This window comes from Planococcus citri, chromosome 2 (assembly GCF_950023065.1).
Source record: "Planococcus citri chromosome 2, ihPlaCitr1.1, whole genome shotgun sequence".
NCBI classification, from domain to species: Eukaryota; Metazoa; Arthropoda; class Insecta; order Hemiptera; family Pseudococcidae; genus Planococcus; species Planococcus citri.
Genome location: NC_088678.1, coordinates 79,464,923 through 79,492,179, shown reverse-complemented (window position 1 = coordinate 79,492,179; position 27,257 = coordinate 79,464,923). Strand labels below are relative to the sequence as shown.

The 27,257-nt window shown below is 41.2% G+C and overlaps 3 protein-coding genes across 6 annotated transcripts in view; all 3 read right to left on the bottom strand.

The window, feature by feature from the left end:
* LOC135837902 (ATP-binding cassette sub-family G member 1-like) overlaps positions 1-27,257 on the bottom strand; it is a 120,566-nt gene that overhangs the window by 57,012 nt on the left and 36,297 nt on the right. For 3 of the 4 annotated variants that reach the window (XM_065353335.1, XM_065353336.1, XM_065353337.1), the window contains one exon: positions 1,224-1,342. In XM_065353335.1, coding sequence (XP_065209407.1) covers positions 1,224-1,326 — 103 coding nt within the window. In that variant the 5' untranslated portion in view covers positions 1,327-1,342. Of the gene's footprint in view, positions 1-1,223; positions 1,343-1,626; positions 2,157-27,257 lie in introns of those variants that run through there. The other variant, XM_065353338.1, reaches the window with a different exon arrangement.
* LOC135837899 (uncharacterized) lies at positions 11,199-17,051 on the bottom strand. Its single transcript, XM_065353331.1, has 6 exons — positions 16,969-17,051; positions 16,733-16,823; positions 16,033-16,640; positions 15,715-15,942; positions 15,361-15,642; positions 11,199-15,189 (listed from the first exon to the last, which is right to left on the bottom strand). The coding sequence occupies exons 2-6, from the start codon at positions 16,801-16,803 to the stop codon at positions 12,902-12,904; spliced, it is 3,477 nt and encodes a 1,158-aa protein (XP_065209403.1). The 5' UTR covers positions 16,804-16,823; positions 16,969-17,051; the 3' UTR covers positions 11,199-12,901.
* LOC135834199 (uncharacterized) lies at positions 17,155-27,135 on the bottom strand. The gene is made up of 4 exons (XM_065348038.1): positions 24,222-27,135; positions 17,509-24,123; positions 17,318-17,427; positions 17,155-17,198 (listed from the first exon to the last, which is right to left on the bottom strand). Exons 1-2 carry the CDS (start codon positions 27,133-27,135, stop codon positions 18,440-18,442), a joined length of 8,598 nt encoding a protein of 2,865 aa, XP_065204110.1. The 3' UTR covers positions 17,155-17,198; positions 17,318-17,427; positions 17,509-18,439.

The following is a 27,257-nucleotide window of genomic DNA, read 5'->3' as shown; positions in this document are numbered from 1 at the left end:
TTGAAAGGTCAGATTTTTGAAAAAAAAACATTTTTTGAAATTGGTCGATTTTGTCAGGTGTAATATTAATGGAAAACTTTTCAAATTTTTCATTCATCAACGGATAGACAATTAGCGAACATTGGAAAGGTAAAGGTATTTCAACGAACTACGAAGTCAATTAGCGATTAGGTATGTTTTATTGAAACCAAATGTTAGACTGAATCGGAATTCGAATTGAATGTTTTTATCAATTTACGATTGCATTAATCGAGTCAAACATATCACGAACATATTTATTCCGTTTGTCGTGTTGTTAGCAGCAACTAACGAAATTCTCACCCAGTTATCATCATTAGGTAATTATTTAATGAACATTAAACCTTTGCTTTTCGTGTCAAAATCGACAATCTACTTTCCACCAAAACATCGCAAGTAGGTACATACAAAAATGCACAATTTTTTTAAAACATACTTCTCACTACGTCATTTTGCAATATTTTTTCACGTATCATGCTCAAATCTCCCCAGACCAGCCACCGTTTACCCAAAAAATGACATCTCACCCTAAAACACATTTTAGAAAATTTCAAGGGAAAAACAATCAATCTGATGAAATTTTCCTCTTTGCTTCTTATCACAGAAATTTACTATAAAATAGCTATTAATTTTTGATCAACATATTTTCCTCCTCTTCTCATCTCCTCAAAAATTCTCAAGCTGGAAGTTGCTTTAACATATTTTCATCAACAATTTTACCCCAAAAAAATCTGTTCTACAAACATCCGAAATTTGGTCAAATTTTGAATAAAATTTGAGAAACATATTCGATCTACATGTGTAATACTACATGCCACAAAAAGAATCAAAACATCCTCGAAGGATAATAATAATCCGCGTACAGGGCAAAAAAATTGTGATGTTCGTGACCAGCCAAATCAGACAAATGAGTAGGTAGGTAAATTTCCACGCAACTATAGGAAAATTTCATGGTAAAATTGTTTTCAACTTATTCAATGTAGTTTTTCGGGTGAATCGCGACCTGATAATTCTGATAAAGCTATTCTTCCTAAATATTTATACGTATTATTTATTCAAGCGAAATACGTCGTTCGGTCGATTAGTCGACGATAAATAAACCCAAAAGAAACACGTGCAGTTGAAATAATCGAAGAAAATCCCACAATACATATAACAATACGTACATATAAACATGCGAATAGGTATACCAAAAAATCACTCACCAGCATTAAATTTGCCATATGAAACGGTATAGGTGAGATTATCGAATATAATATCGATCGGTTTCGGGTTCATGTGAATAGACATCTTCTTGATAGGCGCCATTTTTCCGTTTGTTCATCTAGGTCATGCAAAGAGAGAAAAAAAAGGGAATATGAACACTAAAAATACATGTATGTATGTACACTCGCGCACAAAATCAGCGAAAAAATCCCCAAAAAAATGAAAAATCGTCTCGTCAATGACCTCTTTTCACACGTACGAATCAATCGAACCACCGCGATAATTCGAAAAAAATTACTACGATGGCGGAAAAAACAAAAGAGGAGGCAATGTGCTTTATAGAAGGCTAGACGCGAACAGCAGGAACAAATGGACACGACTTATTCATTGAGTCTTCATTACCTGTTTATGTTGCGGTTCGAAGATCGGAGAGCGTACGTCGCGGTCGCGCGGGTCTTCTTCGCAAAACCGGTGCCCGGTGGCGGCTCGCGAACCTTACGTTAGATCTGGTTCGGCTGCGCGAGCGCAGCAGCCGTCGTCGCAGAAGCTGCGGATCTCAGAGACACGCGTCTTTGGCCGTGGTACACGAACGTCTCATATTGACATAGCACTTGACATTGCCGATTACGATTACTTCTTTCTCTCTACCTGCCTCCGACTCTGACAAGTTCTTCTTCGCGGCTCTTTTCTCGTACTCGTACTCGTATTTTACAACTAATCGACGATGATGCTGCTGGTCGTCTCTCTGATGCAATATCTCGACTCGATCGATGCTTTCTTCACTCTTTCGACGATATTTGCGCGACTTGCATTACGTTTGGTAACGGTATCAAAACGGTTCACTTCGAGATCGAAAACGAAAATTTCCCAAATCAGCGACGAAAGCACAAGAAAACAACGCGACGATGAAGAGACTATACAAGCGACGTGTTTTCCAAATCATCGGTAAAAACGTATAGGTAATTGACTATTGAACGAGATATTTGATCTCCTTCTTCTCGTGCATGACGTCACTGGTGGCCTTTATCAATAATAATATTAAATATTTACATTAGCAGGGTTTTCTCTCTCGCGTGTAATCTCTCATGATTGTCCCCTCTCCTCCCTTCGCGCTTCTCTCACTCGTAGGTACCTCTCTGTGTTCTCGTAAAACCCGCCGATATAAAAATCAAAACACCTTTGCACATAAATATTAAATACTGACAATCACTTATCAAATAAGGTCGATGAAATATGGCAAAATATTAGGTTATTTAATTTCCATCACCCGCAGATAACCTTATTCGCCCGTGTAGCAGTCAAAAAAGAGCGATAAAATTTCTGCCATTGAACGTGCATCAGCATCAATGCCTACGCTACACATACAGACTTCGTGATTTTCAATTCGAATCAATTTGCACAGTTTTTTGACATCAGATTCATTTGTTTTCGCTTTGACTGGACACTGGACTACTCGCGAAAGATTGATCAAAATCAGTGAATCAGAATGTTATCAATGAATGATGAGTTTTATTTTCTGCGAATGATTTGTTGAAAATTTACCTATGAATCACTCGCAAACGATCGATCAAAATGGGTAAATCATCAACAACTGAACAAAAAATACGATCGGAGATGAAAACATGTTCGAAATCAAATAAATGAACAGGTTCAAAAATTGAATCATTCGCGAACTATCAGTCAATTGAAGTCGGAGAATCCTTTGCGAGTCAACCAAAGATATCGCTAAAGATGAAAACACGTTACTTGAAAACCAAAAAAAAAAAAAAGAATCATTCGTGAATGGTTTGCTCTAATTCAATCGAATCATTCGCGAACGACTGATCAAAATGCGTACCTACATAACCAAACAGAACCAAAAAAAAAGATTACTGAAAATTTGAATTTGCCAAGAATGAACAACTCAAACAAATGAATCGTTCGTGAACGGTTTGCGATCCGGTTCACTGATTGAATCATTCGCGAACGATTAATTAAATTAAAGTAGACAAATTTCTCATGAGCCAACAAAAAAATAGCAAAAAAATCCAAAAATGAATCATTTGTGAACACAGGACAGTTCGTTTCCGATCTGGTTCAATGACTGAATCACTCGCGAACGACTGAACAAAACGAAAAAATCCAAAAATGAATCGTTCGTGAACGGTTTGTTATGATTCAGTGATTGAATCATTCGCGAACGACCAATTAAAGTAGACGAATTTCTCATGAGCCAACCAAACAGTACTAAAAAAATCAAAAAGTGAATCGTTTGTGAACACTGGACAGTTTGTTTTGGATCTGCAGTTCAACGACTGAATCATTCGCGAACGACTAAACAAAACGAAAAAATCAAAAAATGAATCGTTCGTGAACGGTTTGTTATGATTCAGTGATTGAATCATTCGCAACCGAGCCAATCCCAATTGACTTTATATTTGAATCATTCGCGAACGATTGATAAAAATGGGTCCACGACCGAACCATTGCAGAATGAAGATTATAATACTAAAAATTTGAATTTTCCAAAAAAGAACAAACGAAACAAATGAATTGTTCGCGAACGGTTTGCGAACTGGTTCAATGATTGAATCATTCGCGAACGACCAATTAAAGTAGACGAATTTCTCATGAGCCAACCAAACAATACTAAAAAAATCAAAAAATCAATCGTTTGTGAACACTGGACAATTTTTTTTAGATCTAGTTCAACGACTGAATCATTCGCGAACGACTAAACAAAACGAAAAAATCCAAAAATGAATCGTTCGTGAACGGTTGATCAAAATGTGACCACGAACGAACCCTTGCAGAATGAAAGTTATGCTAAAAATTTGAATAATTTACCAAAAATGAACTAACCAAACAAATGAATCGTTCGCGAACGGTTTGCGATCTGGTTCAATGATTGAATCATTCGCGAACGATTAATTAAGTAAGTAGACAAATTTCTAAACAATACTAAAAAAATTTAAAAATGATTCGTTTGTGAACACTGGACAATTTTTTTTGGATCTAGTACGTTCAACGACTGAATCATTCGCAAACGACTAAACAAAACGAAAAAATCCAAAAATGAATCGTTCGTGAACGGTTTGTTCTGATTCAGTGATTGAATCATTCGCGGTCGAACCAAATAATGCAAATTGACTTTATCTATATTTGAATCATTCGCGAACGATTGATCAAAATGTGACCAAGACCGAACCCTTGTAGAATGAAAGTTATTCTCGTACTAAAAAATTGAATTTGCCAGAAATGAACAAACCAAACAAATGAATCATTCGCGAACGATTAATTCAAGTAGACGAATTTCTCATGAGCCAACCAAACAATGCTAAAAAAAATCAAAAAATGAATCGTTTGTGAACACTGGACAGTTTGTTTTGGATCTGTAGTTCAACGACTGAATCATTCGCGAACGACTAAACAAAACGAAAAAATCAAAAAATGAATCGTTCGTGAACGGTTTGTTCTGATTCAGTGACTGAATCATTCGCGGTCGAGCCAATGCAAATTGACTTTATCTATAGTTGAATCATTCGCGAACGATTGATCAAAACGCGTCCACGACCGAACAAGATTAGGTGCTACCAGCGAATGGAGATGAAAACATGCTAAAAATGAAATAAATCAACTAAATGAATCGTTCGCGAACGTTTTGATCTGGGATCTGGTTCAATGATTGAATCATTCGCGACGAACGATTGATTCAAATTGACGAGTTCGTCACGAGTTGACAAAAGATCTCTACCACGCACTCAAGATATAAATCACGTGTTAAAACAAAAAAAAATCAAAAAATGAACGATTTGTTCTGATTCGTTGATTGAATCGTTCGCGAACGATTGGTCAAAATCTGCGAATCATTCACGAGCCAACAAAAGATATCTATCCTTCGAGAAGAAAAGATATTATTGGAAACAAAAAATTGAAAATGAATCATTCGCGAACGATTTGTCTCGGTGCAGTGATTAAATCATTCATGAACGATTGGTCGAAATTATTGAACCGCATACCCACAATCAAACAAAAAAAAAAAAAATTTCAAGATGGAAAATGCTCACAAACTGTTTGTCTCAATTCATTATAACTGAATCATTCGCGAACGATTGATCAAAATGTGTCCAGCTGTCCACGACCGAACAACATAAGCCGCCGGAGAATGGATAAATAAACATGCTAAAAATAAATAAACCAACTAAACGAATCGTTCGCGAACGTTTTGATTTTGTTCAATGATTGAATCATTCGCGAACGATTGATTCGAACTGACGAGTTAACAAAAGATGCCTACCACGCACTCAAGAGTCAAGATATAAGCACGTTTTAAAACAAAAAAAAAATCAAAAAATGAACCGTTCGTGAACGGTTTGTTCTGATTCATTGATTGAATCATTCGCGAACGATTGGTCAAAATCTGCGAATCATTCACGAGCCAACAAAAGATATCTATCCTTCGAGAAGAAAACATATGATTGAAAATAAAAAAATTTAAAATGAATCGTTCGCGAACGATTTGTCTCGGCACAGTGATTAAATCATTTGAGAACGATTGATCGAAATTATTGAATCGTGTAGCTACAATCAAACAAAAAAAAAAAAAAAATTCAAGATGGAAAATGTTCACAAACTATTTGTCTCACTCAATTCATTATAACTGAATCGTCTGAATCATTCGCGAACGGTTGATCAACATAGGTAGGTAAATTATTCATGACCAAATAAGGAATACTACTGAAGATGAAAACAATCAAAACATATTCAAAAACAAACGAATCGTACAAATGAATCGTTCGTGAACGATTGGTTCAAAGATTGAATCATTCGCGAACGATCTACTGAAATCGACGAATCCTAAAAGATACCGCTCAAGATGAAAACAAATTTGAAAACCGAAAAAAAAATCAAAAAAGAATCGTCCACGAATATTTTTTTTCTTGATTTATTGATCGAATCATTCGCGAACGATTGATCAAAATTATTGAACCCAAATAAAAAATACCTTCTCAAAGATTAAAAAAAAGTTTACGAACGGTTTATGCTCTAGTTCAGCATACCTGAATCATTCGCGAACGACTAATTAGAATTCACTGCATTCAGACTCGACAAATCATTCAGGACTTGCCTTGTAATACAATCGATCATGAGAAAAATCGTTCAAAAACGAATGAACCATGAAAATAAGCCATCTGCGATGCCGCTCATTTTCTCTTGATCGAACGTGATTGAATCGTTCACGAATGATTCAATTAAAAAATGATCAAACATGAGGGTTTTTCTCGCGATTGACTTGACTTATTGAAATAATCACTTATGAATCGTTCACGATTGACTCACAAAAGAATCATTCACAATCATTTAATCAAATGGGTATAGTACAGTACCAAATGAATCATTCAGGGCTGAACAAACTGAAAAAGGGTCATCACCAGAGAAAAATATCTGGCCAAAAATGATTCGGTCTAATCAGATCAGATCTCAAATCAAGTTTTGATAGGATTAGATCTGTTCAGACAGGATCTGATTCTATTCCGACCTGATCAAAAGAAGAGACCTAATGGGATCAGATAAGATCTGACCAGACATGTTTGATTAGATCGCGATTTTAATCGGATTAGATCTGTGCAGCTGCAGACTTGATCAGATCTACATAATTTTCTCTTTGATATATTGATCAAATATCAGCGAATCATTTGCAAACGACACCAGAGCTATAGGTAGATGAACCATTTCTAAAAAAAATTAGTCGTTCGCGGAATAATTCTTTCGTAAAAATGACTGATTCAATCTTCAATTTTCACTACGCCACTCAACTCTTCTTCTCAAAATGATTCATGCAAAACTACACCGTACACAGGCGCTGCTTCCAAAAAAAAACCCTCTGCCCTTCATTTGACGCGTTTTTGTTTACTCTCTTCCTTCACTTCGTTGAAAATTTTTCCTCGCGGTGTATTTACAAACGAAATTAGAACCTTGGAAACGATTAGTAATTTTCTTAATTAGCTACACAAGCCAAGGGAAGGAACTTTTCGTCTTATGCAATTCCAAATTCCTCCTGCTCTTATCAAGTAAAGTAACAATAATACAGAAAAAAATTCAATCATAATTTGAATGCATTTTTGTCTGAGATCAGAGCCTCAGTCTGTTACGGGAATAGGTCATTTCCCCAGCCAATAAACCGAAATTAGCGCCGTATTTAGGTAATAATATTATTCCGAAGTTCAATGTACATCAAACAACCTTCTCTTCACTATCATAATAAGAATCCAAGATCTCGCGAAATTATCGCAAATTAATTTTTAACCGCATATTCCATTACAACGAGACGGGATAAAATTAAACTACATAGGTAACTACGAGTACTACAGTCATCCGGGAATTCGCACAGCATTTTTTTTTACACATCACCAGATTCCGAATCCTCTCTGTCTCTGATAGTGATAGGCATCTACAGCAGATAGAACACTGCATCGCGTCGTCGCAGTCCTTCTCTCATACATTTGAAGGTTGCAGCACGATGCAATCTAAATTTGTGAACGTTAACGAAACACTTAATTGCGTAAACGACCGTTTAAATTCGTATTTTATTTTTGACGTGTGTGGTGATTAATACATACCTATACCTACATTTCGTTGTAAATAAGAATTCGTAACGACCTCCTTTTCCGCACTCCCTATGCTCAAAAATGAAAATCACGTGTTAATACCCGAACAATTTTTCAACGTGTTAAAGGAAAAGAACAACGACGATTAAACCAAATTTATGCCACAGTCGCAAAAATGTAAATTGAAATATTCACTTTTTAAGACACGATAAAATTAAAAATACATACATTGTATTAAGCAGTCGTGAATAAACGACCTTCTACTTAGTAGTTCTGCACTTTTTTTTTCGATGTAATTTTGCACTCTCGTTGAACAAAAAAAAAGTTGTGCAGTGCTATAAAAACCATGTTGAATTTATCCAGCCATTTTAAAATTTTTTGGAAAAGTTGATTCGTTACACTCGAGTACCTACTTGAGCAATAAAATACCACATTTTATTACCAAAGAAACAAAATTCGTGAATGATTCATTTTGAAGTAAAAATAGAACTTTCGGAACGCAAGAGTAATTTTAATTCTGCTGAACGATGAATCATTGCATTCAGGGAATACCTGGAACTAACCTGATCCATTCAGATGTGATTGAACGGGTTCGAATATGGTCTGCTCAGATTCAATCAAACAGGTCTCATCAGATCACTTTTCCTTCATCTTGATTTGATCGAATAAGCGTTCATCAAATCACATCTGCTCAAATTCAGTCAATTTTCTATTCTGATCAGATCATTCCCCCCCCCCCCGGATTAAGTACTTTATCCATCAATCTTTCACAATCTCAGAATTATTCCAATCATCATTCGATCACTTGAAAGCCTCAAACACAAAAAAAGGCAACAAAATTCATCATCAACGACAACACCCGTTTCTATAAATTATTCAAAGAAGGTTTCCAGTTCGTTCGTGACTGAATTAACACGCCCAAGCACAACCACAAACATCTAAAATCAACTCGAAACCTCAATTTTGAAAAAAAAAATCGATAACTTGGCATCTTTATAAATTATGAAGATAATTTTCGCAATTTTTTTCATTTTCATTTTCAAATAAAATAAAATTCTTCGCCATCCATCGTTTACTACCTACTCGACCATTACGAAACCCCCGAAAAAAAAATCAGCATGCCAATTTGTAAGTAGGAACGTTAATTTAATTCGTTATTTCATTCAACATTCGCCACTTTTCCGCCAAATTAGTGGTTAAATGTAGGTATAGGCAGGGACAGCACACATCACAGCCATTAATCGTTAAATTCCATTACTACTTAGGAAAAAAATTTCCTTCTGAAGCATTCAAACGTGAAAATTAAACACGAAATAATATACTCTAATTATACCTTCAGAAAAAGACACCCATAAAAAAAAAAATCCTCCTCGCTTCAGTGATTCGACTGCTGAAAAGTCGTTTAACCGAGCTCGCATCAGGTAACATTTCCAATCTGACGTCGGGTCTTCCTGATTAAACTTCGAGGGCCTACATTATTTTTTAGACCTCGTAAATGATCATAATTAACGCTACCAGTTACCTATCACTATGGACGTTCATTCATATTAATTTACCCAGACCGAAAATGAAAAAAATAAAAATGAGTTGAGTGAGGAGAGGGGGGGGGGATCCCAGGCCAAGAATCTGGAGAATTGTATTTGTATTCGCATTCGTAGAATACTCATCACTACCGCGTCCGCGATACGTATCTTTTATAGACAGGAAAATGTGTAAAAATATAAATATTTAGTCAGTAGGTATTCAACGAACGATAATCGTTCTTCCACGCAAATGTTAAATGTAAACAAACATAACCGTCCTTCACCTTACGTCTACTCGAGCGAAACTTCAATACATCTACCAACTCACACTACCTGTACCTCGACCTACACCATCCATAAATGAATTTTTTCTCGAGACGATTTTCGAACGAATATATCTATCATCTCTTTATCAGATGCTTTAGCTTGTCAAAAATCTTATAGAAGTATAGATAATATAATTATTTTGAAATAAAACTGATCCAAGACGTTGCAATGACGTTCAAACCAATTTAAATAGGTAGGTAGCTAAATGCAAATCGAGTCCAGTATTTTGGTTAATCGATGAGGAAAAAATCTCAAGGTGAAGGAATTAGTTCGTCGATTAGGTATACCAACCTACGATACGTCGAACACGTAGATACGTTATTTTTAAAGTCAAATCTCGAAGAAAAAAAACGATTAAGTAATGTTCAAACGTTTATGAGCTGAGCTAACGTTGAAACAATTTTTAGCAATAATTTCTTCTCAGCAAAAAATCGAGTAACTCAAGTCATAACTAACTGTTCCAAATTCAAGTTATTCTGGCTTTAGCTTCTGACGCAGCTATTGAAATTATGTTCTTCGAACGAGGCCGAGGGCTAAATTAAGCTCCCTTTGTCTTTATTAGGTTTTTATACGTATACGTACATATATAAACTTGATGATGATTGTTTTCAAATATTTTATTACAGCACTCCCTCCACTCGTTTATTCTGATCGAAAGAATTAAGAAGAGAATATGTTTTCAAGTTTTAGCTCAAAAAAATTTGAGATGTATTGTCTTGGAACAGAACTGAAGAGCAGGAGGGAGTCGAATTTGCCAACATTTAAAAAATTACCTCCCTATGTTATTATTACTTTTTTTGCATTTTCCGATACATCGACACCAGTCAGGTTGATTGACTTTCAAGTTTCAAAGCTTCAAGACTGATGAAGGTGAGTTCATGCTCTTCAAAATAATTATAAATCACGAAAATTGGCCTGATTACCTACTTACATGAACTCAAATAAATACTCTGATCTGTGGAATGAGAGACTTTGAATTTTCAGGGGTAGAGGATGTGCATGCTCCCTTTTTCTTATCGTTCCCTTCTTCCCTCCCTTCCTCCTAATCCATTGTGAGTCTTAGATGCCACTACTGCCTCCAAATTTATCCGTTTCAGTTTTTCAGTCAAAATGGTCCATTTGTATGTGGCTCCCAAAAATTGAAAAAAAAATATATTAAAGCATCGAAGTCTGAAAAAATTATTAAAAATTTTTCATTCCTGGTCAACATTTTTCTGAATAATTCCATTCCAAAAATTTCAAAAATTTTCACATGCTTCAATTTTCAATTCTTACCTAAATATTTCAAGAGTCGAGCCTAATTCCCCCCCCCCCTCAAAAAAAAGTAACTTCAGTGACCAAAAAAAACTCTGTTAGGGTAAAACTAAGGGTTCTTATGGTTTAGGGGAAAAGTCTTACTTATGCCACCTGGTACCTTAACCCTAAAACAACCCAGTTCGTATAGAACACTGAACCCGCAAGGTATAAATACCTATCTCAGTCTACCCAACTACTACTCTCCACAACTCGTCGTAAATCAATGATCAACACAAATACATACGTTTCACCATATATTTATATCTCTCATTTGATGTACAGTGAATAAGAACGTTGCTACGATACTATTCGATACCATTCGTTTACACGAAAGATTCTGCTGGTGATGAGGCGTTTCCTAACAGACAGAGTTGGCATAAGCCAGCGTTAAACTTATTACTACTCTTTATGAAGATGGTTAGAAAACTGCAAGGCGGCTCGCTTCGGCAATCTCGGCCGTCGTCTCCACTGAACTAGTACACCAGATGGCGCTGTACCGGTTGCAGTGTTGCCGCCTGCCTGGGCATCAAATTACCACTGTAGAGTGGTAACATGGAGTCCCAAGTACCCTCTACATAATGCCCCGGCTGGGTATAGCTCGGGGGCCCGTCTGGATACGCAGCCTAAAAGAGGCCTACTCAGCGTCTCGTAGAGTACTTGGGCTCCCCCTGCCCCGCCTCGTATCACAGATGTGGCCTACTCGTCCTAAGACCCTATCAGACCCTATCTGGCTACTCGTGCAGAATCTTATAACAATACGCGAACTTAAGATTAACATATCTAAACATGTTTACATGAAATCATAATCTAATTACATTACTATGTTAACCTTAATTCTACACCATCCTTGGATTGGAATCTTGTCCGGAGCTCTGGATTGCTTCATTAGTCTGAACTGGAACCTGTGACACTACTCAGGTGAGCTTCTCACTAACCTTGCTCTTTCTTCTTTCTGTTTCAGATTCTCGCTGGAATTCTTCTCACTGGAGCCAGACTCAGGTAACTACTCATATCTCTACTCATAATTTACCTCAGAGTGCTAACTCTTTATTTTCACAGATGCTGGCACTCGACACGTCTGGACCAGTTTACACGTCTCAATTCCAGCTGCTCACATGACTACCTCAAGCTATTCACGATCATTTCAAGTTACTCATGAGATTGCTCCAATCTACTCATCGATACCTACCACGGGACGTAATATTTTTACTTCTTTATTGCTCAAATTGAAGAAAAACTTTGTACTTTGTTCTTCGTTTTTCTTTTCACAGGTACCTCTGAGGTATTTTCGAGCTACTCAAGATCGTTATTCCAATACTCAACTTCTCGAATGGTGATATTCGCAACAAATAAAAACACCGTCTATTCCAACACGTAAGTTTTTATTTTATTTATCACAGCAGATTTAATTTCACCTCGTATGTTTGGTTACTCAATGATCTTAATTAAATTCCAAAAAACAATTCACAAAAAACATTGCTTTCGTAAACTAAACTACTCATTTGCCTGCACAAATTCACACACAAATTCACACTTATTTACATTTCGGCATACTCTACTTATTAGCACGCCTCAAAATTCAATAAACAAAACTTCATCTTTTAATTTGGCAAATGGTAGAAACAAAAAACAACAAAACAATAGTATAAACAACAAATACCAAAAAAAAACTGCTCTACTCGAAAAATTCTCTTTTCCTCGAGGAGCTTACTCGTAATTACATCAGAAAATAAACAACAATAATAATAATAAAAAAAAAATTTGAGACCACGATCGAGAAAAATAAAAAAATACAACATCAGGGGGAAAAAATTTTACAACTTTTGGAACTACTTTCGTTCACTACTCGTAATACTGCAACGAATCGCGCGTGAGACAAATTTCACATCGAGAAAACAAAACTAAACAGACAGAGGCGACTCTTCGAAAAATTCTCACCGCATTTTAGCGTGCTTCTCTGCCATCATTCTGGTTCTGTTCGTTCTGAGGGTTTTGTCTTTCTTCCTCCGCCTCCAACCGCATTCGCTCGCGTCTCTCCGCCAGCCTGCCACGACCTCGTCCAAATCCGGCCAATCCAGGTGCTCGTGGTATAGCCACCTGTAACTGTCTTCCTTCTTGTGCCGGCTGCTGGCGACTCGGTCCAGCTTGCGGCTGCTGCGGCGGCTCAGGCATCTGTCGGTTCACCTCGTTGACCAACTGCGCGGCTCGCTCGGGCAGTAGTTGACGATCGGCGCCAGGAAGGTGTCTCATCTGGCGCTGCACTCTCTCGATCAGCTCCCTCTCGTGTACTTCTCGTTCCAGCTGCTCGCGGACATTCCTTCGTTCATGCGCCACCAAGGCTGCACGGTCTTGCCTCAACATCTCCTCGATACGTTGAAGTTGGTTTGCTTGGAGCTGCTCCACCGGACGCGGCGGATCCTGCTCTCGCGGAAACTGACCGTACCCCCATCTCCGCTCGACCGTTGCGTATTCAAATATCCTGACTAACGCCTCCGACGCTTGGTGCTCGTTCAAATACGGCGTCTCACCACGGAACGTCGCTGGAGGGCATCTCTCGATCGTTTCTTCTAATGCCTCCATATATACGTATCTGCCGTCGAACTCTGCTCTCGTCGGTCCTTGCCGTAGAAACTCCCGTATACGGACGCGTATTTCCGGGCAATGCGGCCACGTCAGCGGAGGCACCATCAAAATGTGTCGCGTACCCCGCCGATGCATCGCGCGCCAAAGTTCGAGGATTCTCTCGGTTACAATTTCGAACGTCTGCGACTCCATGCAAAACTGCCCCGCCGACATTACCACTCGCTGCGGCGCCCGCTGGACCAAGCTTCGTAGGTTTCTGCACATGGTGGTCGTTGGAATTCGTGAGCCCGCGAGCGGGTGCACACTCCACGCTCGCCTCGCCGCTACGTTTTGGTAGATCACCTCGCTTACCACCGCATGCGCGAGAGCATCTCCGATGACGACGAACGAGTTTATTACGTAATACGTAGCGCCTCCACGGTATACTCGGCCCAGAATCCAAGCCCCGCCGTCTCTCTGATAATATAAGTCATCTCGTACCGTCAACTCATTATTGATCAAAATTCCTCGGCTCTGCATCGACTGTTGAATCGTGTCGCGCGTGACCGGAAAAAACATACCTCGAACGTATCTCTCACCGCGCGGCTCGTACCGAAACTCGGCCATCAGCCATACTGGCGCTGGTGGCGGCGGGCAATTTTCCAGCGGCTCGAAATAGTCTTCTATTGGTCCGAGATCCATTCTTCCTTCACGTACTCTAGCGGCTTCTCGGTCGTGATGTCGCAACGCTATTTCCATGTTTCGTCTAAACTCGCGCTCTCGTTCTTGAAAGGCGCGCTGCGCCCGTTCGCCCGGCGTTAACTGCGCTAGACCAGGCTGCTGGTCCTGTAGAACTCGCTCTGGGCTCGGGGGCGGCGGCTGCTCAGGTGCCGGTACGTTCGGTAACGGTGGTCTTGATTCGGGCTGCTCCTCGAATTCACTCGCATCTGCCGCAAGCTCGAGCGTCTCTTGACTAGATTGGGTAACTTCACCTTCCTCTACCGATTTCGACTCGCTTCGCGTCTGGCTACGAGTCTTCACTCCTTCAGGCGGTATTTCCGGCGTCTCGTCTCTCGCTACTGGGAGTTTACGCTTTACCGCCGGTTTCGTCGTCGCCGGTTTACGTTTTGTCGCCGGTTTCTTTTTTGTCGACGTAACCTTTTTCTTCTTCGGCGACGCTTTATTCTTTGAAGTTGACTTGCGCTTCGTCGCTGCTCGCTTTCTTGACGACTTCGACTTTCTAGACTTCTTCGGTGGCGTTGACTCGGACGAATCTGAATCCGACTCGCTGGACGAGCTCCTCGATGGCGACCGCTTCTTTTCAATCGACTCAACGCCGCTTACTCTCGATCCGCGCGAACTACTCGATACATCCGTCTTTTTTGACGAGGAATCACCCGTGCTCGTGTCGCGCCTCCGTGACTCGCTCGTGCTTCGCTGCGATCGACTCGCTGAATCGGACGCCGGAGTATTCGGCGTGGCGTACCGCGGCTGTTGTTGCTGCGTCGTAATCGGCGTGCGCTCTTGATTTTTCACCCGCGCCTCGAGTATCGATTTTTTGACTACGTTCTCGGAATCTTGAGGCGTCTCGGTCTTCACCGTTGATGTTTCGTTGTATGAGTCGAGTATCCCCTGAATTCTTTCTTTAAGGTCTCCACGCGCTGCTCTTTCTAAACAGATTTTTAGCGAAGCATAAATAACCGAATCGGGTATAACATCCTCTAGCTTAGGGCTTTTTGGCGAAGAGCTCTCTTTAGACGACTCTGTACTCGTTCTTTTACGTGTCTCTCTTTTCGCACGCTCATCGTCAGGTCGAGGGCTTTCACCGTCGTTACTCTTACCGTCCGTCTCGATTCCGTCCAGGTTTACGTCTGGTGTGTTCGGGACCGAAGACCGCTTCTCTTTCGACGTTGATGGTTTCTCTTCGGTCTTTTGAGGCTTCTCAACTACCGCTTTCGCCGCCGGTTTCGTAGTTTCTTTCTTTTTCAGCGACTTTCTGGCTTCCAGACGCGCTCGCTCAGCTTCATCGTTGACTACCTCGAACACGTCGTCGTAACTTATCTCGAGCTGCTCGAGACTTCTGTTGAGTTCAATCATTCTTTGCACCGTCGGCTGCTCGATACCTAAAAAAGAAATACCCAGCGTGATATCTCGACTACTCATATTTTGCGACTCAGCGTTACTCAAATTCGTACCTGTCAATGACGGTAGCACGCTAATTCCATCGAGAACCTCTGACAATCTAACTTCTTTGTCCAGCGCTTCTCTGTCGATGTCGATTAAAACCATCATCCGTGCACTGTCGACCTGCGTGAATACTCTTTGTCGGTCTATCGCTTGCAGCGCCTCGTCGAAGTTCATGTTATTTTCTTCGATTTTCTCCGTAAACTGTCGGTAGCGCCGGTCGCGTTCTTCTCGGTTCACTATTGAAACAAAAGACACAAAAAATGAACGTAATTAATCTACTCATCGCGACCGCATTCACTTATGTGCTCCTCGAATTTTACACTTACGTCTGTCCAGCGATGACTCGAAACCGCGTCTCTCCGCCTCGGCTGCAAAAGCCTCCTCAGAGAGTTCCTCGACTGACCAATCTCTTGGACCTTGACTCGCGAGCAACAGCGCATCGTTCTGTACCACTAGCGTCGCAGCTCTTTGCTGTACCTCTGCCAACTCCGACTTGAGCTGCTCTATTTCGGTTTTCGCGCAGTTTAACTCAACTCGAATTTGCTCGGCTTCAGCACGCGGCGACTCTCTCGACGACTGGATCAGCGACTCGTTTTGCTCAATCAGCAATGTATTTTGCCGCATCTCTTTTATTAGCCGCTCGCGTAAGGAATCCTTTTCTTCTTCCGCGCACTTTGATACCTCGGTAGTACCGCCGCGTAATTTCCGCCACGTCTCAGGATCGACTTTGCCATTTTTCCGGCAGCCATTAACGAAGCAATCACACGGTAATTCTGCTTTCTTTTTCTTCAGGCACTTTTTGTGAAACTGGTGCCCACACGAAACCGCGAACGCCGTCGTATTTGATTTTTTCTTTTTTGGCCCTTCACCGATCGGCTTACCGCATATCTGACACCGAAAAATTCTATAATGCGTGGCTTCCGTCTCCGAATCGCTAAACATAATACAAAACGACCAAAATTTTACTACTCAATTCTCACTCGTGTATTTCTACTTTATTTTTAAGTAGGTACTCCAAATCTTTACCTTTCAGAATCGCTACTCTCGTCGGTATCATCCCAATCAGGTTGCTGCGGCTTATCGCTTTTCATCGCCATCTTCTCAGGTCAAAAAATAGCTGCGAACAGTTGAACAAGTATAGGTAAGTTTTCTTCTCACGAAAAATGCATCAAGTTAGCTACTCGAAAACTAATACATGTATATATCTACTACGCTACTCATAATTCTAAATATCGTGCTCATAATATTCCAACTCAACTCACCTATTTTTCAGCGTCAAAAAAAACTTCGTCACACGAATCGACTTCAAACAACGTCGAATTCTTCGGCTGAAACAGGCAATCGAGACAAGTTACTACCTGAGCAGTTCACTTTCAACATGAGTGCAAAAAGGCTACTCGACGTGCCACGAAACACATTGGCTTATGCTAATTTCTACTCACCTTTTTTTTTTTTTTCAGCGTCAATAAATAACACTCCGTCCAATAATCAGCTGAAACAGGTGACCAAATGAAATTAACACCAATCTCCCTCATATTACACCTCGCTACTCAACATGCACATTTATGGTAACGTATTATTGTTAAAAAGCTACTCAACCACTTCTCTTACCTTTCCGATTAAAGCTTCGTCCAACCAAAGTCGCAATTACTAATCGAGAAAAACTTTCTGGCAACTCAAAGGAATTTCCAACCACGTTGCTGCTCGTTTTGTTCTTTTAGCTACGCAAAAAATACATTACATCACAATTCACGAGCACCGAGCTTATTATTTCCACACGAGGTTACTTTATTTCAACTTACCAAGCACACGCGACGAGAGCTTCTCGATTTTTGAAATTTCCACGATTTTTGGCTAACCACGCACTCCAGATGTACGAAACACAATACTTCTCGGCTATGAACATAGAAAACCGCGTATTAATATTATTCTAAATTGGACTTACGCAAATTCCGTCAGGCACATTTCTGCTACAAAATTTTCCAACACCAAACCTGCACGAAGCTGCTCATTTCGCGAAAAATCACCGTAATTCAAAATTTCTTACCTTAATCGAACCGCAAATACGATCACGAACACGAAAAATTACTTTTTATACACCACCGATCGCAATTTACCGTAATAATTGCCAAAAAATCACGAAAAAAATTCACATTTCAACAATCAAGCACATTTCGACATATTTCACAACTCAACGCAAAACACAATAGTCAAACCATCTGCCTTTTCATTCGATCGAAATATTTTTCTTATCAGTTGGTTGCCTGTTACAATGCAACCGGCTCGTTGTATTCGGCTCGTAACCACTCCCCGCCTACTCGCTTACACGCAAAACGACTCTTTGCTTCGTTGCAATGGTACGAGGGGAGCCGTTCCTTTTCGTTCTCGTTGCGTTCGGTTTACCTCTACCCCGCGCCTACTCGCTAGTACGCATAAATGCTTGCTGCTCGTAGTAACACGGTGCGGAGAGCCGTTCTCGCTTCGTTCTCGTTGTGCGGCGTGTCTAACCACCCCCCGCCTACTCGCTTACAGTACTCTTTTCCTATAGCTCATAGGCTGCTCGGGTAAAAACACTCTCGCTTTCGTTTGCCCAATTCTGATGTAGTGAAACCGATTAAAACACTTCCACGAGTAATTTTTGAATAAAATAAATTGTTTACAGGTAAAAAAAAAATTTACAGGTTTTGACACTGCAGAGCAATGTCTGGAACTCCAGCTACTCAATCAACGACTCTACTTCGCAATATCATCGTAATTTAAATACAGCTCGACGAAATTTATTCTATGGTGAGATTCCAACTTCTCTAACGCAATAAAATTGGCTGTTTTCTTTTTTCGCCTTTTCATACTCGTTGGAGGTACGTAATCAGGATCAGCTGATCCTGGTGGCGTCTCACCTGGCTTCAAAATTTTCGTACGTTTTCTCTCTTTATCTTTCTTTTTCGCATTTTCAATAATCTCTCCAGCCTTTTTACTCAAATTTACCGCTCTTTTTATACAGTCTTCGATTTTTTCATTCTCTTTATCATCCAACTTGCGTCTCGCATGTTTTTTGAGTCTCTGAAATTCCTGCAGTTTCTTACTTTTATTTTTCTCAGCTTCTTCGAGTTCTTTTTTACGCATTTCTCTAGCCAGTAGCCTAGCTGCTCTTTCCGCGACTTGATCATGTATTTTAAGGTCAGTGACCTCTTCTTCAACCTCTTCCTCACTTTCTGACTTCTCGATTTCCTTCGGCGTTACTTTTTCTCTTATTTTCTCAATTAGGGGCCTATTATCGGTTTTTGACTGTAACTTAGGGTCATTTTTGAGCTTCTCTTGTTGTTCTAAACTCAAATAGATCGTCATTTGTCTGGCATTTACAATTTGTTCATCAGACTCATTAGCGATGCTTCTCACTCGGTACGCGTTATCACCAACGTGTTTCATGACCATGTAAGGTCCAAAACGCTTGGGAAACAGCTTTTTCGAGACCCCTTTGTCGTAGGAGCTCTGCCGGTGCTCTGTGAGCATAACTAGCTCCCCCTCCTCGTAACAAATGGGGTCACCCTTAAGTTTGTAAAATGCTACTTCGTCTCTAGATCTCTGTAGCTTTCTTCTCTCCCTAATGTACGAAATTAACGCCTGCTGCTCAGTCATTTCATCAACTCGTAGGTCTACTAATTCTTGGGTATACACTGCCTTACGTGCAAGCTTATCAGCTGCATGATTATTACGATCAAAGCTTCTCGCGGGGGTGTGCTTTAATTCAAACTTCTCAAATTTTTCTTTCAATTCTAAAATTTCTTGAAAAATTTCGCGGTGCACAACTGGTTTTCGACTCGCATTCTTCCAGCTGTTGGTTTTCCACTTCTCCACGTTATAATTAATCGCGGTTGTTAAATAGCACGAATCAGAAAAAATTTTCGCGCGTCTCGCACCTAACTTAAGCAACACCTTCATAGCTTTACTCAGAGCTACCGCCTCAGCTAAATTGTTGGTATTTCGGTACCTAGGGTGGTCAATTCTTTCAGAAATGTTGAATTCTCCATTAGGAGTCCAAGCCACCCCTATACCCGCGATGGCATCACTGGAGCCATTGTTAGAGCAAGCTCCGTCAACAGCAGCCCAATAATAACCATCTTCGTCTCTTATCAGGTTTGAGAGCTCAATGGGTTTTTCCATGAGCGTCTCGCTAGTCACAGATTTAGGATTCTTTTCTAACATATCCTGCTGCAGCTTCTTGAGCAGGTATTTCGAATTTAACTTGGCCAACTTGGTTGGCATATTGGCAGAAAACTCATCTTCGATGCCCCATACCTCATTCGGTTTTATGCCATACTCAGTAGGGGTGTTGTTTATCTCCGACTCAATTTTCTTAACATGTACATGCCAACCGTGGTGAGTATACTCATCATCTTCCGGCTCATTGTTTAACTTTGCTCGCAATCTATCACCAATTATGCGCATCGTGCGCTCAACCAGTGATGACTGCGGATTGTACGTTGTCGTATGGCCTACTTTTACGCCATTAGCTTTAAGCATCTCATTCCAGCTTTCGCTTCTAAACTGAGTGCCATTGTCCGTGATCACTTTACGAACCTTATGACCGAGCTTCTCGATATCTTCTAGTACTAACTCCATAGCGTGCACAACTGTCTCAGCTGGAATCGACTCCAATGGAATTATCCAAACTTTGCCAGTAAAAACGCACTTAGCTACAAACATGTACTTTGGTTCTCCTTGCTCATTCGCGATTGGTCCACATAGGTCCGCCGAGATGACGTCCGCTATGTTGAACGCCTCAATTTGAGAAAATTGCAAGCGCTTCTTCTCGCTATAGCCTTTGGTCTTTCGACAAGTAATGCACTCACTTGTAATAATCCGTGTAGTTTTTACGATATTGGGTGAGTAATAAAGTCTCTTAAATACTGCCTCCAATTTGTGAGCTCCAATATGACCATACATCTCATGCAGGTATACAATGGTATCCCTGAATAACTCGTCAGGCATCACTGGAATTCTCGAGCCATCTTTGAACTTTCTGTAGAGCAACTCTTTATCCTTCTCTTTAATCACTGCATACTTCGCCTGAATTCTTCTCTTCGACTCTAACTGCTTTGCAGTCATATCAAGCTCAAGAGCGTTCAGTTTGCGCACAATCTTTGTACACATCCTATCACGACTCTGGAAGATGTCCAAGCGTCTCAAGTGATCCAAAATCTCATCTTTGACCAACTCTACGAATGATACGTTTAACGGTATCATGTTGGACCAATTTGTGTCATAAATTGTCAACTCAGGCGCCTGAATTCCATACCATTGGCCACGTACTTTATGTTTCAAATCGTACGTGAGATCATAACAATTCAACTCTGTTATCCAGCCAGCCGCCTTTCTATGCACCTTAGCCAGAGTTGTAAACTTGTGCACGACTGACTGGAGGTCTCCTCTCACATGGATACGCCTCCCATGAAGCCACAACTGCAGCTTATTTATTACTCGAACCAAAGCATACATTTCGCGCTCAATTAACGTGTAATTTTGTTGGTGTTGTTTAAACGCACTACTCACGAACATTACAATTTTATCTTCTCCTTTGATGTTTTGATACAAAACACCATTGATCGAATGCTCAGTGGAGACTGTGTCCAAGTACATGTCTTCTCCATCTACCGGTGTCATAAGCTCAAATTCTTTGGTAAACTCCTCAGTTAATTTGTCTACCGCCTCTTCTTGAGCGGTGCCCCATATAAATGGTACACCTTTTCGAGTTAAGTCATAAAGAGGCCTCACTATGTCTTGGTAGTTAGGAATGAAGCGACTATAAATACCAGTTAAGCCAATCAATGCCAACACTTCTCGTACATTTCTTAATTTTACTTTACCAGTTCTAACGTTTGTTTTCTTTTTCAAATACTCCAAGTAACCTTCAATTTTCTTTTTTTGTTTTTTTATGCTTCTCGTTGAAATGTTGAAGCCAAGATGGTCCGTGGAGCTTGCAAAGAACTTACACTTGTTGGCATTCAGTCTCAATCCATTATCACGCAAGATGCCAAATATATAAATCATCAACTTCAGCATCTCGCGAAAGGTGAGTGACCTCAGTAGCAAATCATCTACGTATTTTGTCACTCCCTCCATATCCGGTATAATTAAATTAATAACTTTTACGAATTCCGCAGACGATATCTTCAGACCGTATGGCAACCTAATCATTTGATATACTCGGCCATCGACCTTGAAACCACAATACTTGCGCGACTCTGGGTGCAACACAAGCTGCCAAAAGGCTGTAGTAAAATCCAACGTTGTGAAAAAACGAGCGTCTCCATCTGAAGTAATAATTCTATCTAGGAGGCCCGCCTCATTATAATTAATCTGTAGTATAGGATTTAACTCTACTGGGTTTAAGCAAAGTCTAACGCTACCGTCCTTCTTCTCGTTAGGCACCAAAGGGTTAATGTAAGTTGTGTCAGACGGCTCTGCTACTCCCTGCTCGATCATATCAGCTAATGCACGCCTAACTTTTTCTAACTGCTTGTTTGAAGGTGTATACTTTGGGCCTACGAAGTTTGGAATTTTGTTGGGGTCAACGAACTTTAATTTGACCATTGCCCCAGTGTATTTTCCAGGAAAACGGCTAAAAACATCTTTAAATTGGAGTAGCTCCTCCAGCGCCTCTTCCGACTCAACTTTTGTGATTCTCCCTTCTCGTACCGCCTCACCCAAATACCTCTTAAGATTTCTCTCAAAGATATCTGGACCATCATCCTTAGGCCTACCGTCTCTTCTAAAAAAGCTATGTAGGTCTGCTCGAGATACAATCTCAATGGACTCAGGTTCGTACTCGTCTACAATCTGAATTTGGTTTGCAGAAACATCCTCCTCCCTGTACTCACTTCTCTTGACAAAAGCTACTTCTTCTGCTCTGTTCGTACCTGGGGGCTTACATTTAGCAGTACCTGTTTTCATGTTTGTAGTTATTTCGAGCTTCTCGAGTGATTTGGAACCAATCAGTAACAACTTGTTGTCACCAGGCATCACGAAAAATGGCACCTTAATCTTGTGCTTACCGAACTTTAGAGGCACTACTATCGCTTTCTTCCAGGTTCTCACCGTTTGATTGTTCGCCAGTCTGCATTGCAATACTCTTTTCAAATGAATAAACTCGATTTTATCTTTGTAATTATTTATTAACATATTTGCACATGACTCAGACATTATATTAGGTGTAGCACCGGAATCCAATTGTACGTACAATTTTAAATCAGCGAACCACAATGGCACCACACAAGACTTCGCTTCTTCAAAGTTCTCGATCTGGCTTCTCACTAGTGGCTCGACAGTACTTGGATCCGTACGCTTCTCATCAATTACGTCATTTTCCAGCGGGCTGCTCTGAACTGCATCCGCCTGATTGACCGTAACTGCTTCTTGATTGACTCTTGCCCCATCCGATTGCGTTGATTCTTCTTCTCCAGAACTTTCTTCGATGGCTTCGCCTTTTTTATTCTTCCAGGCTTTACACACCATTTTCACTTTCTTCTGCCAATCAGGTGACAGCTTAACTTCCATCTTGGTGAGGTCTTCAATGATTCGCGCCAACGGCCGGCTACTCTCTGGCATTTTTGCTTTTGTTTTTTCAACCGACTCTTTGGTGGTTACCAAGTAATCACCATCCGACTCAGTAACAACTTCCGCAGACAAGTTTGTGCTTGTTTCGACACATAAATTCTCAGAGTTAAAAACTGACTTTTTTGGCTTAAACTTGTAATTGTAGCACTTTTTCAACTCGAATAATAGGTCTTTCTCGCCAGTTTCATTAGGCATGTATCGACTCCCTTTCTTTTGAAGTCTGTTATCTCGCGGAATAATCTTGCCATCTTTGTCAGGTTGGAACTTCAACCTGCCATCTTCGAGCTTGTTCAGTCTAATGAACACTGCTGCCGGCGACCACCACAATGTGACGGTTTCATTATCACAAACCTCCTCAAAGATCCTCCTCCAAGCATAATAACGTTTCGCCGTCACTCCTCGATTGTTTTTTCCAGCTGGAAAAATCATGGGAAAAAGCAACTTAACATCTTCAATGCCTTTCTCCTTCAGAGTGAAAATTACTTCTCGTAGTATGCGTCTCATATGGCTATCTCGAATACTACCTTTATTTATTTCATACGTGCCCAATGACAAAATTACTCTTTTTTTAGTAAATTCTCTTTTTTTGACATGTTCACGCACGGTTGCCATCGTACAGTTCTCAGAAATTTTTTCAACGCTACTCTTGCTTTCTTTTTTAGCATCGTCTCCGCTACCGTTGTTTTTAGCTCTAGCTTTTGTGATTTCGGTTAATAATTGCGCGAATGCGTCGCCAACTAAGTCAAACTCTTCGTAGGGGAGATCGGGCTCGGGGGGGGCTGTGGCTCTTTTCTTTTTTAAGCCTGCGTCACGTCGTCGTTTAAAGACGACGTCTGAGAACTGTCATCAGACACCTCCTCCTCAGAGTAAGGTGGATCATCCGGATTCATCTCAGAATAGCCTGCATCAGCCTCGTTGGTGGTACCACCGTCTCTCGCTCTACGATCACGTCTAGCATCTCCTTTGTTGTCGTCTCTTTTCGAGTTTGAGCCAGAAGCTGTGGCTCCGGTGTCGTTAGTACGTCTTCGCGAATCTTCTCTGTTATCGCGGCTATCTCGGGAGTTGCGAGTATCATCGCGATTGCGCGTTCGGTTGTCACGGTTCTCCCGCGAATCTCTGTTGTCACGAGTGTCGCGGCTGTCACGTGAGTCTCGATTATCACGTGTATTTCGAGCGTCTCGGTTGTCAGATCTAGCTCTGTCGTCTCTACGGCCATTGTTGTCATTTGACCTATAACCACCGCCATTGTTACGTCTCGTATCCGCTGAGTTTGCTCTAGCGCCGTTGTTGTTACTAGCGCCTCTCTGCCAGTTATCGTTCGTACGATTTCTACGATTAACTTGAGGTTGAGCATTATCTTGAACTCTGAGCTGCAAGTTCGGTACTCCTTCAATGAACTCCTCGTTTTGAGTCATTTCTATGAGGCGTCTCGCAAACAAAACAATATCGTTACGCTCCTCATTCGTAATCCTAGTTCTTAAAATTGGATTAATTCGCGGATATACGGCATTTATCATTTGCCATTCGGTGGTTTGCACATTCGAGACTACTCGCAACCAGCGCAGCGCAACTGTTGCCATATCAGTAGAACGTGTAGCAGGAAGTACTACTGCTCTAACATGACTCATTGCGTCTTCCTGACGCTGCTGGCTCCACATTGCTTGCAAGAACGATTGTCTCAACGCTTTGTACGATTTTTCGGTACCGGTGTTCGCTTTCCAAGTAGCCGCTTTCGGGTGTGTTACTAGTTGCCTAAACATACTAATATACATCGTCTCATTCGCATACATACTCTCCATTGCCTCCTCAAATTGGCGCACGAAGAGATGCGGCTCAAATTCGTTACTTTCATCGTAAATAATTTTCAATACTTGCAGCGTGCTTAACTTTGCTGCACAATTTCCGGCACCGTAATTTACATTCTCATTTAGCGGCTCGTATGCAATTCTCAGCCCTAAGGCATTGCATTGCATAGATCTTATCAATTCAGCTTCGCTTCTGTGAGGCTGCGCGTCGTTACTCAAACTTCCAAACGAATCTCCTCGACCCTCAGGTCTCGATTGCGCACTGTTTGATTGCGCATTATTCTGCTCAATTCTCACATCTTGTTGCGAAGCTTGTTGTGGTCTCATCTGGGGACCCTGCTGCCATCTTGCAGGAATGTCCTGCCACTGAAAATGGTTGTCAAACCCGAATCTTCGGCCATCGGGTGGTACAGGGTCACTTTGGGGAATGTTTGAGCCCGCTTGAACTTGGGAGCGTGGCCTCCCGCCTTGCGGCGCCTCGGCCTGACGCTCATTTTCCAACTCAACGACTCGCTGTGTTAATAATCTAATTAGACCGGCGTCTCGTTGTCTCGCTTGCCTTTCAACCCGAATCTCATCGGCCAGCACCGCTACCGCGTCCATCGTTTGTGTCATTCTCAGACCTTCATTATGAATCTCATCACCGATACGATTTATAAGCCTAGAGTGATTGGTACCCCATGCCTGTGCCATTTGGCGCATTCGAGCGGTACTCGCTGTATCTCTATCAATTATATTATTTTGAATCTCACGGTATATTGTTTCCAAATCAACGCGAGTACGCGATAATTCAGTCTCAATGCATTCGGTTCTATGGTCTAAGATTTCGCAATTATCGCGCAAATTAGGTATTTGCGCATTAACGTACGCGTCTGTAGCAGTTTCCGGTCGTCTATTTTCTACTCGGATAAGCTGGTGCTCAACGCCTAAATTCACCGGCCTAAAATCAAATCTTCTAATGGCTACGTTCACGCTCGGACGTGCGCGTGTAACCGCTGGTCTAGTCATTGTGTCAACTTCCTGTTGAAAATTATTTTGAGCTCGTCGCGACGCATCTCTGGTGCCTAGTGGTGGCTGACCATTTGCGAGGGGGTCTACAGCAGAGTAGGGAGGAGGTGCACTCGGGTCCCTAGGTCTATTCTCGGATGGTAAAAAACCACCAAATAACGTCTCTCGGGGCCTAGTTCTTACGTTGTTTAGGCTCAACTCCCTAAATCTACTCGCCATTTGCGCCTGTGCTTCTTCCTCAATGCTCGTGGTGACATTTTCGACTGTCACCCCATAGACAGGTTCGCTACTCGCTCTTACACTTCGAGGGGGTGGTAGGGGGCTGATGCGCCTCGCAGTAGGCCTTTGCACCGCACTTTGGCTACCACTGGATTCACGGCGCGATTCGGGGTTGTCTGAGACAGTCACTGTTCGTCCAGACTCCCTAGAACTCGATCGCCTCGGATTTATTGTCCTATTTAGTAAATCTTCAGCTTGCAGGTTTTGACCTGCAGCCGAATCGACATTATCTTGGCTTAACGCTTGCTGTACATCAGCGTCGAGGCTATCCAACAGGCTTTGCATTGGGTTTGGCTCAGGTCTACTCACGACAGGTTCAGACTCAGCTTCATTTTGCGCATTTGGAGCAGGTTCGTTCCTGCTCGTATTTGCCAAATTGGACATTGCTTGATGCATGTTCAATTCTGCTTGCGCCTCAGCTTCGTCTCTGTTCGTCTCACTACTCTCACTTTCAAGCCTCGCTTGCTTTCTAGGTGCTTCCGAGCCTGCACTGTTCTCATTTCTTCTCCTCGGAAAAGTTTCGTGAATTCTTTGGGTACAGGCCACTGCCGCATCTCTCGGTTGTCTTTGAGGGATTTGGGAAGCACTGGGAGTAGCTACACGATTACCATTAACGTTCGAGCCTATATTACGACGATAATCCTCTAATGATTCTAAATTACTTCCAGAATTCGATCTACTCAAAGAATTAGAGGAGCCACGCCCACCTCTGTTGGAACTCATTTTACTCAAAAATCAGGTAAATAATACTCAAATTAGGTAAGCAAACTTTCGTTTACTTCAAGGAAAATCCGGCTAAGCAACGTCTACTTTTTTGTTGCAGGACAGAACTGCACACAAATCAA